Genomic DNA, 12,575 nt, shown 5'->3' with positions numbered 1-12,575 from the left:
GCGTAAAAGAGGGGTTGGCTGATGGTGGGTGGCGGGTGGCGGAATTCTCACGAAGGTGTTCCTTTTGTCCAGGTGGGAAAGGGCAGTGTGGAGTGTAACAGAGATTGTGTCATCTGTGGATCTGTTAGAGTGGATTGTGAATTGGAGTGGGTCTAGGGTTTCTGGGAAGATGGTGTTGATGTGAGCCATGACCGGATCACTAATGGTACTGTCCCCACTACAACAACAAAGTAGTTAAATACATGTAATTTTATCCTTGAAACATTTTATTGAAATACGGTAGAATTCCGTTATGTCCTATGGAGGACTGCTCCTACTGGGGAGTGCCAATGTGGCCAACCTGTAGCTTCAAAGCCTTTCAATGGCCAGTACATAGCATCAGCAATCCAGGGTTTTACAGTGCATTTGGAAAGTATTCAGTCCCCTTGACTTTTTCCACGTTTTGTTACTTCACAACCTTATTCTAAAATGGATTCATTTTTTTCCCACTCATCAATCTAGAATCAATACCCTATAATGACAGAGTAAAAACAGGTTTTTAGACATTTTAGCAAATGTATTAAAAATAAATAACTGAAATATTACATTTACATAAGTATTCAGACCCTTTACTCAGTACTTTGTTGAAACATATTTGGCAGTGATTACAGCCTTAAGTCTTCTTGGGTATGACACTACAAACTTGGCATACCTGTATTTGGGGAGTTTCTCACATTCTTCTCTGTAGATCCTCTCAAGCTCTGTCAAGTTGGATGGGGAGCGTCGCTGCATAGCTATTTTCAGGTCTCTCCAGAGATGTTTGATCGGGTTCAAGTCCAGCCTCTGGCTGGGCCACTCAAGTACATTCAGAGACTTGTCCCGCGTTGTCTTGGCTGTGTGCTTAGGGTGGTTGTCCTGTTGGAAGGTGAACCTTTGCCCAAGTGTGAGGTCCTGAGCACTCTGGAGAAGGTTTTCATCAAGGATCTCTCTGTACTTTGCTCTGTTCATCTTTCCTTTGATCCTGACTAGTCTCCCAGTCCCTACCGCTGAAAAACATCCCCACAGCATGATTCTCCCACCACCATGCATGACTGTAGGGATGGTATTGGCCAGGTGATGAGCGGTGCCTGGTTTCCTCCAGACTGAACTATTTGGCCTGAATGCCAAGCGTCACATCATGGTTTCATCAGACCAGAGAATCTTGTTTCTCGTGGTCTGAGAGACCTTTAGGTGCCTTTGTCAAACTCCAAGCGGGCTGTCGTGTGCCTTTTACTGAGGAGTGGCTTCCGTCTGACTACTCTACAATAAAAAACACCTGATTGGTGGAGTGCTGCAGAGATGGTTGTTCTTCTAGAAGGTTCTCCCATTTCAACAGAGGAACTCTGGAGCTTTGTCAGAGTGACCATCGGGTTCTTAGTCACCTCCCTGACCGAGGCCCTTCTCCCCCGACTGCTCAGTTTGGCCGGGCGGCCAGCTCTAGGAAGAGTCTTGGTCGTTCTTCCATTTAAGAATGATGGAGGCCACCGTTTTCTTGGGACATTCCAATGCTGCAGAAATGTTTTGGTACCCTTCCCCAGATCTGTGCCACGACACATATCCTGTCTCTGAGTTCTACGGACAATTCCTTCAACCTCATGGCTTGGTTTTTGCTCTGACACTGTCAACTGTGGGACCTTATATAGAGAGGTGTGTGTCTTTCCAAATCATGTCCAATTAATTGAAGTTACCACAGGTGGACTCCAATCAAGTTATAGAAACATCTCAAGGATGATCAATGGAAACAGGATGCACCTGAGCTCAATTTTGAGTCTCATCACACCTATTTAAATAAGTTATTTCTGTCTTGTTTTTTTTTTATACATATTTGTTTACACATATTCAAAAAAGCTGTTTTTTCTTTGTCATTATGGGGTATTGTGTGTAGATTGTTGAGAAAAAAAATGCATATTTAATTACTTTTACAACGAGGCTGCAATGTAACAAAATGTTGAAAAAGTGAAGGGGTCTGAAAAATGTTCACCGGTCTCTCATCCTGTCATATCTAGCATGAAAGCAGTCATACATGTATATTACAGCCCTATAAACGTGCCTACTTGTTATTTTGGCCCTTTTTGGTTGAGTGTCAAATGCCCTCGCGCTGTAGTAAAATAAGTCACTTTATTCCTGTTTGGGTTTGCAGAGTCGCAAATCACACGCGCTTCATTACAAGTACTGTTTTTTTATATATATATATATAGATTGCCCCAATTAGCCATTTCTCTATTAAACATTTAAGGGTGTTTTGACATTTCGTCCTCTTTAAAAGAACCATACCAGTCCTCTTTAACACTAGATCCGCCAAGACGGTCAATCTGACCGTTTTCAATTTCGGAATTTCAATAACTTAATTTCAATAAAAACCTTGAACCCACCAGTCCCTGACTTCTCCTAAATATGTGTATTTTACACTTCTAAATATGTGTATTTTACACTCTAGCAGTACTTTCGGACAAATTTCATAAAATACCAAAACGTTCTGAGCATCCTCAAAACGCCATGACTGCATATTTAGTAGAATAGCCGGGCCTCGAAGAGTACCAATAGCCACCAGTCTAATGAATCCATTCAACGAGAAAAGCCTGGCCCAATTGGACCCCCCCCTCGTGCCAATGTCATTTGGTTGTGTTTATGAAGGCGTTACGTAACACTAAAATACAAAATGTAAAAACTTGAAAGAACATAACATGTTCATTAGTTTATGTTACTGTAGGCTATACAGTATGACTCATGATGAAGTCTCTCCTGCTCATGGGTGTTGTTCATCCGCTGCTTGACCAACACGTGTGCGTTGATAGCAACCAAATCAAGCATGTTGTAAAACACAGCAACAGGCCAGCGGCGAGTTTCTCCTTCCTCCTGTCACCTCATACAGCCGGGCCATCTGATCTGAAACATTATCCGACTCTCGCCCACCTGCTTCCCGATACGGATCCTTTCCCAGATATGGAAAGCCGTTCAGCATTAATCAGGATAATAATCAGAGATCTCATGATCCATTTCTTCCCCGCCATCCGAGTCGTTTTTATTCAGATCTTGTAGCAACGCTAACGCAGCACGTGCGGCCTTTTCGTTTTTGGGCTTGCCATTGTAAGTTATGCACGCTCTCACTGTGTAGCCTACTCCAAGTAGGTCTAGAGTAGACTCATAAAACTGCTTGGATTCAGTGGACTGATATTGGATACACTGTTTTGAGATTTAGGAATAATTAGAATATATGATAGAATGGCCCGAATGGCCTGTCCTTCATTCACAATTGGTGGTTACATAATTATGATTCGTTCGCTCCCCCTCTCACTCATCAACTCACCCTTTCTCTCCCATCATAATATACTTCATTTATTTAATCTTGTTGTTATATGTGTGAAAATGTGTTTCGGTATAGTTTTCAACTATCGGAGAAGGAGCGGAACAGGCCGGGAAAACCATTCAAATGATATATACACTTATTTAGGTCAAGTCTAGGACGAGGGGGTCATGACTTTAAAAATGGCAGAGTAATTAAACATTGACATTTGTTTTCAGTCATTGTGATGCGTTCTGCCTTTCTAGTATTAATATACGCAATCACAAATAAATCCGTTAATATTTAATTTAGGAAGGTCATAAAAAACATGATACAAAAGCTATTTATTTCAAAAGAACAGAGTAGCATGTTTTGAGTTGTATTTATCTGTGCTTAGTTGTCAAGGCTATATCTGCACCATGCCAATCTATGGCTGCGCCATGCCAATGAAATAAAGTGTTCGTTTAGCAGACATCACAGGCCCTGCCCTACCACAGTCAACACACATATTTTACAGCAAGAATATAATGGAATATCCCAAATGGCTATTGCTGATTGTCACCAGTAGCCCACTCACACGAGGAATGCATGAAAACATGGTTATTCTAGAAAAAGGTTATATTTTAAAACAGTGACCATCCGCGCAATTGTACAGAGTTTTGGCAAAAATAGGTTAACTAGAAACCTTGGAATCTGCACTTTCAGATATGGTATAGCAATCAAAATGTTTGGCCTGCATGGACCTCTGTATGATGATATGGAAGAAGTGCTTCTTTGTCAATGCACGCTGTCAATGCACGCTGCGCAGGACATCAAGTCTCTTCGTTTTCTATTCGACAATTGATAATATTGTCACCCATCATTGACTATTGTAAATGTAATCTTGTCTTTAGGCCACATCTATTACTATTATTCGTATTCTTATTATTATGTGTGTGAAATTAGTTTCGATATAGTTAAGGTGTAGTCTGAACGGGCCAGCTGTGCGGGAGACTTGTCTAACAGTCGAAAATACACTATCATCTTATTTTTGTATTTACAGTCTATGCGCTTCTGGATGAATCAAGTCATTTTGTGAACCTGAGGTTCCTTATGAACTAGTTTAACATAATAAATGCATTCGTTTATCAATTTATTATTTATTATGGAATATTTATACAATTGAAATATCAAAAATGGTCAGAATAACCGTCATGGCCATTCTAGTAGTTATTAAATTAAGGCGCTCTCAGTTTTAAAGTGAACTTTGTCTTTAAAAAAGGTAAATAACTGAGCTCTCTTTGTATTCACACTGCCCTTGCCTTTTAATGAGGACTCGAACTATTTTGCCAGTTCACTTCACCCATTTTGTGGCACGAGTCCTCTTTGCATTCATATTGCTATGTTTGGAAAGGAACCAAGATCTCTTTTCAACATTCACTCAATACACGCCATTTAATCAGAACGTGTTATCGGACACCTAGATATACCTAGTTACATTTTGGAAGCTAATAGATTGCATTTCGTTAAAAGATGAGATGATAATTGTAATCGAATGATACCAATAATATCTACATGTTAATAGTAACAAAATAAACAACAGCAGAATAACTGCCAATTAAATAGCGCTGTAATTGAAAATTGTACACCCAATGTAGGCTACTGCCCCTTTAAGAGCTATAATTTATTTTGTACCCCATGTTGTGATTCTCACCAAATATGTTTGTCTTCTCACACTATTCAAACCCCTCTATCGAATAAACAGTTTATGAAGCTCTCGTATAATATCACATATTACAAACAAATAACCTGACTAAAAACTCCACACACATTTTGCCATTTCTGTGCATCCTCACATTGGCAGCGGTGTAAAGTGCGTAAAACTTTAAAGTACCTAAAGTTTTCAAAAATAGATATGCTAAAGTACAGATACCCAAAGCAACTACTTGCTTTGGGTATCTGTACTTTAGCATATCTATTTTTGAAAACTTTAGCTTTTATTCCACTACATTCCTAAAAAAAAATCAGTAATTTTTTTACTACATTTTCCCTGACACCCAAAAGTACTCGTTACACTTTGATTACTTAGCAAGACAGGGAAATGGTCACAATTTCATTTTAATGATGGCAATTTGAATGCAGAGATACAGAGGTCCTGATGGCCATTGTCGTGCCATTCACCCGCTGCAATCAACTCACGTTTCAACATGATAATGCACGGCCCGATGTCGCAAAGATCTGTACATAATTCTGGAAGCTGAAAATGTCCCAGTTCTTCCATGGCCTGCATACCCACCAGACCTGTCACCCATTGAGCATGTTTTGGATGCTCTGGTCGACGTGTACGACAGTGTTCCAGTTCCCGCCAATATCCAGCAACTTCGCAAAGGCCATTGAAGAGGAGTGGGACAACATTCCACAGGCCACAATCAACAGCCTGATCAACTCTATGTGAAGGAGATGTGTCGCCCTGCATGAGTCAAATACCCCCCCCCGATACCGACTTGGCCCCCTTGATAATGACTTGTTTTCTAATCTATCCCCGTACTTTTTGTTCTTACGGTATCTGTGACCAACATATGCATATCCTTATTCCAAGTCATGTGATTTGGTCATGTGACATAGATTATGGCCTAATGAATTTATTTCACTTGACTGATTTCCTTGTATGAATTGTAACTCAGTTAAATTGTAGAAATTTTTGCATGTTGCATTTATATTTTTGTTTAGTGTATATTTTAAACCAAATACTTTTAGACTTTTATTCAAGTAGTATTTTACGGGGTGACTTTTACTTGAGTCATTTTCCAACGTATCTTTACTTTTACTCAAGTATGACAATTTAGTACTTTTTTCCCCACCACTGTCCATTGGTGCCTAAAAGAGAGAAGGTGTAGATGTGCAGATTCACCCATAAAGAAACGTGTGCTGTTTTGGATATTGATCAAGGATGCACAGAAATTCCCAAATTTGTGTGATTTTTAGTCAGGTTATTTGTTTGTAATATGTGATATTATACGAGAGCTTCATGAACTGTTTATTCGATAGAGGGGTTTGGATAGTGTGAGAAGACAACAACATATTTGGTGAGAATCACAATATAGGGTACAAAATCAATTCTAGCTCTTAAAGGGGCAGTAGCCTACATTGGGTGTACATTTTCCAATTACAGCATTATTTAATCTGCATTTACTATTCTGTTATTTATTTTGTTACCAATAATATATACATGTTAATAGTATATTTTGATTACAATTATCATCTCATCTTTTAACCACAAAATGGGTGAAGTGAACTGGCAAAAGTGTTGAGTCCTCATTCAAAGGCAAAGGCGGTGTAATACAAAGACAATAGAGTTATTTTGCACCAAAAAATTTGAACCACAGAGTTCACTTTAAAGAGGACCGAGATCGCTTTTTTTTAAAGAGGACTATATGTGAAAACACACTAAGACTCGATTAGGTTCACCGTGGCACCGGCATTACTGTAATTGAAAACAACTCAGTCGGTAATGCAACAAGAAGGCATACACACAGGGTCAGACGCAGTTGGCATTTCAGCCCAATTAGGGAGTCAATGAAACAGCCACTTAAGTCCTTAAGGATTTCCCTGGCAACGATGGATCGCTATTTACTGAGAACAGAGAGGGGGAGTTAGTCCAGACAAACTAGTGTCCAAATTCACTTTAGTAAACTATATTATGTTTTATTAAAACTTTTTTAAAGGAGCGGCAGGTAGCCTAGTGGTTAGAGCGTTGGGCCAGTAACTGAAAGGTTAGTAGATCGAATCCTCGAGCTGACAAGGTACAAATCTGTCCTTCTGCCCCTGAACAAGGCAGTTAACCAACTGTTCCTACGCCATTATTGTAAAAAAGAATACTTTCCTATTTAAATAAAGGATCAATAAAATATGGTGAGATATGCTGAAGTGCTCAGGAGAGTCTGGGTGGTTGCAGAGGTGGGACCCTTGGAAGTCTACTAGTGTTGGCATCTGATAGATCCTAAATCATGACTTGTTAGTGCACTCTCTTCCAGGCTGTGTGCTTCCAGAGCTCCCTAAGGAACTCACAGTCTGCTCGATTCTCCTGTTACAGAGCTATGTTCAGATGTGTGTGCGTGTGTGTGCGCATAGGTGTGTTTTTGTATGCATATGAGTGTTGCCAACTGTGTACGTGTGTGTGTGTGTGCGAATGTTTGCTTTGGCGTCGTTGTACATGTGCGTGTGTGTGTTGTTGTCGTTGTTGTTCTTGCCTTCCCCTCTAATGTAAATCGAAGTGGCAGGCCAGCCATTTTCCCGACCACAGACACTTAGCTAGAGCACTGCTTACAGTCCTGTAAGACTCCTGTAGGAGAACTGTCAGGAGAAAACATGTCCTTCACGCCGCCTGTGTTTTTTGAATTCCTGTGTGTCCTCCTGTACATATACACTAATGTCTCTCTCTCTCTCTCTCTCTCTCTCTCTCTCTCTCTCTCTCTCTCTCTCTCTCTCTCTCTCTCTCTCTCTCTCTCTCTCTCTCTCTCTCTCTCTCTCTCTCTCTTTCTCTTTCTCTTTCTCTTTCTCTTTCTCTCTCTCTCTCTCTCTCTCTCTCTCTCTCTGTCTCTATCTATCTTTTACTCTCTCCTTCTGCAGGTGGATCGATGGCCCGAAAAGGAAAAGAAAGAACAGTTCATGCTCGGTGAAGAGCATGTCTGGTAGGTACAGTTACGGTACATTTACAGCCGTTTGCACGCAAGAACACTATGCACACGATGTGGGTTTGATTGAATTCCAGCCTTAGAATCTTCAATTCTGTTAAAAAAAACTCTAACCTGAATTGTGTTCCCAGCCTGTCACCTGGGTTGTACGGTGTGTGCTTGTGCGGAAGACCCAGAAGCCTCGGCTCATAAATCACTGCCACCTTCTTTACATTTAAGTCTGTGTTTATCACCAAAGAGAAGGGAAAAGAAAGGGATCTCTTTCAACGGGAGGCTGTCACTCTGCTCTCGTTCTTCATGCGGCAGAATGCACTGACTGACAGCTTGGAAGTTGAGGGGCGGAGGGTGAAGAGAAAGAAAAACAGCTTTGAGGAATTTGCAGGATGCTACACGTCGCCTCTGCCGAGATGCCAGAAAACCTCTGTGTTTGTCATCTCCTGAACATGCCCGGGCAGACAGACCAATGAGGAAGCCTGTAGGCCCCCAAAACCTAGCATGCTCTCTGGCAGCTGGGAAACGATGACAATATGTCTGAGCCGGGCTTTGAGGGGTGGTGGGGCATAGTGCAGGTCCTTATTACCTAAGTGTTAGAGGTTATGTCATTGGCACATGGCAAGGCATGGAAGGAAGGTAATGGGTTTCTTAAAAATATTATTTTGGGGGGAGAGGTTGTTTGTTACCAAAACTGAGTAGAGGTTTAACTCTTGCCTACAATAAACAATGTGTCATTTTGCCTGAAATTGATTTTCTATCTAGATTACGTGTAGTATGTTTCTATGAAGAAAGCATTGCCCCTTCCATTTTGTATTCGGTGAAAATAGATTTAAATGTGACTTTTCTTTTCTAAACAGAAATGAATGGATACGGACAGACTGGGTCAGAGAGTACAGGTCAGTTACATACATCCTTTTGGGGCAGAGCATATCGAATTGGAATTTGAATAGATGGGACAGTACTTAAATTGAGATATTGGAGTAGAGGCAACTATGGCAGTGGGCGTGGGCTGCAGCAGCACTATTGAGTTTGGGCTTGAGTTCCTAACAAAACCCACACAGACCTGGGATCAGCCTGAGACTGAGACTGGGCGTCCCTACCCTGCCTTTCCCTGCCTTCTCCCTGTCAAGTGTCCATTCCTTTGCCTCTGTTTTTCTGCCATAAGGGGAGGGCCAGACTGACACTAGTAAGACTGTACTCAGTGTGGGCCAGACATAAACACACACGCCATAACACCCACACGTTTACTCCCTTTTTACTTTCTCTCTCTAGGGATAGTACACACACACGTGTGCGTACAGTGGTACACCCTCACATTCGTGCACGCGCACACACACGCACACACACACACACACACACAAATGCAGAGAGAGGAGCCTACACAGACATTACTTCTTGGCTCCCGAAGCTGCGTCCAAGGATCTGCTATTGGCTGTGTTTGTGTAACACGCAGCGTACCATTTTCTCTCTCCTCCCCTCGTATCACAGCTATATGTTTTATTAAATGGCGGGCTGTAGGCTGTTTCCTGTTTCTACGCATTCCCCCACTAAATCCCAAATGTTCTGTATGGAAAAAGTACAGATTTACCTTTTTCCTGAGGTGGCTTGGGAAGGGGAAGACTAGAAGAGCACTGGCCTGAAGGAGGGAGGAGAAAGAGAGAAAGGGAGGAGGTAGAGAGAGAGGCTGTCTGGTGGGTGTTTTTGTCTTCTACCCAAGGGCGAGGCAGACTTGATTGCTTTAGAGTGTCTCTCACACTGAAGGGTGCTTGTTGGAGTCTCTCTCTGCCAATGTACCATTTCTCAAGTGAGGAGATTTATTTAAGGACTTACTCCTTCATTACATGCCAGGGAAAGAAAGACAGTACCGAATAGGTTAACCTCCTCTCTCTCAGGCGAACACAAACAGAGACACACACATACATACATGCGCGAGTGCACACAAACACACATTGTCACACTGTCGTCTCCTCTAGTGGTTTGTATCCTGACTCTCATGTGATGGGGTCCTCAGGCCAAGATCTTAGGATAAGATCATGAGTTTTTTGTCTGACTTTGTTCTATTGTATGTTTGCTTATACCAGGGTTGGGGTCAATTCCATTTCAATGCCGATCAATTCAGAAAGTAAACCCAATTCCAATTCCCAATTTTCCTCCGTGAAAATAATTGAAGATAATTGTAATTGTAATTTCCGTGTACTTCCTGAATTGTCTGAATTGAAATGGAGTTGACCCCAACCCTGTTTCATACTTTATATATATTTTGAGAAACAGGTAACTGCCAAAATAAAATAAATACCAACATAGTGTTACTCAACCCTCTGTTACTCAATCCACAAGCAAGCATACAAGGCCTTCCCTCGTCCCCCCTTTGGCAAATCAGATCACGACTCTATACTCCTGCTTCCTCTTTACAGACAGAAGCTCAAACAGGAAGTACCCATGATGCGCTCCGTAGAAAAATGGTCAGACGAAGCAGAGGCTGTGCAGCAGGAATGCTTTGCTAGCGCTGACTGGAATATGTTCCCGGACGATGTTCCCGTTCCCTGAGGTGCGTGCCCTCAGTCCGGTACCACCAGTTCCGGCACCACGCACCAGGCCTATAGTGCGCTTTGAGAAACCAGTGTGCCCTGTTCCTGCTCCCCGCACTAGCCTTGAGGTGCGTGTCTCCAGTCCGGTACCACCAGTTCCGGCACCACGCACCAGGCCTACTGTGCGCCTCAGCAGGTCAGAGTCGGCCGTCTGCCCAACGCCGCCTGCACTGCTCGTCTGCTCAACGCCGCCTGCACTGCTCGTCTGCCCAGCGCCGTCTGAGCTGCCTGCCTGCCCAGCGCCATCTGAGCCATCCGTCTGCCTAGCCCCATCTGAGCCATCCGTCTGCCTAGTGCCGTCTGAGCCATCCGTCTGCCCAGCACCGTCTGAGCCATCCGTCTGCCCAGCGCCGTCTGAGCCGCCCGTCTGTCCCGAGCCGTCAGAGCCGCCCGTCTGTCCCGAGCCGTTAGAGCCGCCCGTCTGTCCCGAGCTGCTAGAGCCGTCCGTCAGTCAGGAGCCGCCAGAGCCGTCCGTCAGTCAGGAGCTGCCAGAGCCGCCAGCCAGTCAGGAGCTGCCAGAGCCGCCAGCCAGTCAGGAGCTGCCAGAGCCGCCAGCCAGTCAGGAGCTGCCAGAGCCGCCAGCCAGTCAGCAGCTGCCAGAGCCGCCAGCCAGTCATGAGCTGCCCTCCAGTCATGAGCTGCCCTCCAGTCATGAGCTGCCATATAGTCCGGAGCTGTATCTAGTCCAAAGTAACCATTCAATCCAGAGCTGCCTCTCTGTCCGGAGCTGCCCTTCAGTCCGGAGTTGCCCCTCTGTCCTGAGCTACCCCTCTGTCCTGAGCTACCTCTCTGTCCTGAGTTGTCTCCTCTATTTAGGAGGGGCCTTGGTGAAGGTTCCTGGACCAGGGTCGGGGGCGAGGGTCGCCACTCAAGGGACGCTAAGGAGGGGGACAAAGACAATGGTGGAGTGGTGTCCTCGTCCTGCGCCGGAGCCGCCACCGCGGACAGATGCCCACCCAGACCCTCCCCTTGAGTTTTAGGGGTGCGCCCGGAGTTCGCACCTTGGGGGGGGAGGTTCTGTCACGATCCTGACCTGTTTTCCGTTGTTTTTGAACTTTGTTTAGGTGGTCAGGACGTGTGCTGGGTGGGTAGTCTATGTTATGTGTTTCTATGTTGGGTTAAATGTGTTGCCGGATATGGTTCTCAATTAGGGGCAGGTGTTTGACGTTTCCTCCGATTGAGAACCATATTAAGGTAGGCTGTTCTCACTGTTTGTTTGTGGGTGATTGTTCCTGTGTCTGTTTGCACCACACGGGACTGTTTCGTTTGTTCGTTCGTTTGGCTAGTCTTTCCTGTTCGTGCGTTCTTCGTGTCTATGTAAGTTCTCAAGTTCAGGTCTGTCTACGTTGTTTTGTTGTTTTGTTTCTATTCAAGTGTTCTTCGTATGTTCGTCTTTGCTTTAATAAATATTAATTATGTCTACATACCTCGCTGCGTGTTGGTCCGATCCATGCTCCTCCTCGTCCGAGGAGGGGGAATATGACGAACGTTACATCAACCCTGGTTTGTACTTTATATACAAACACACACACACACACATATATATCTATACACACATATATATATATATATATATATACACACACTCACACATATATATATGTATATATATATATACACACACACACACACACACACACACACAGTGGGGAGAAGAAGTATTTGATACACTGCCGATTTTGCAGGTTTTCCTACTTACAAAGCATGTAGAGTTCTGTAATTTCTATCATGGGTACACTTCAACTGTGAGAGACGGAATCTAAAACAAAAATCCAGAAAATCACATTGTATGATTTTTAAGTAATTCATTTGCATTTTATTGCATGACATAAGTATTTGATCACCTACCAACCAGTAAGAATTCCGTCTCTCAGAGTTTTCTTTAAGAAGCCCTCCTGTTCTCCACTCATTACCTGTATTAACTGCACCTGTTTGAACTCGTTACCTGTATAAAAGACACCTGTCCACACACTCAATCAAACAGACTCCAACCTCTCCACAATGGCCAAGACCAGAGAG

General features: G+C 43.4%; 1 protein-coding gene across 3 annotated transcripts in view; it reads left to right on the top strand.

The window, feature by feature from the left end:
* LOC129829223 (thyroid hormone receptor alpha-like) overlaps positions 1-12,575 on the top strand; it is a 192,632-nt gene that overhangs the window by 154,538 nt on the left and 25,519 nt on the right. For 2 of the 3 annotated variants that reach the window (XM_055890884.1, XM_055890885.1), the window contains 2 exons: positions 7,910-7,971; positions 8,826-8,864. In XM_055890884.1, the coding sequence (XP_055746859.1) occupies positions 7,910-7,971; positions 8,826-8,864 (101 nt within the window). The remainder of the gene's footprint in view (positions 1-7,909; positions 7,972-8,825; positions 8,865-12,575) is intronic. The other variant, XM_055890886.1, reaches the window with a different exon arrangement.

Source organism: Salvelinus fontinalis, chromosome 30 (assembly GCF_029448725.1).
Source record: "Salvelinus fontinalis isolate EN_2023a chromosome 30, ASM2944872v1, whole genome shotgun sequence".
NCBI lineage: Eukaryota > Metazoa > Chordata > Actinopteri > Salmoniformes > Salmonidae > Salvelinus > Salvelinus fontinalis.
This window is presented reverse-complemented; position numbering and strand designations above follow the sequence as displayed.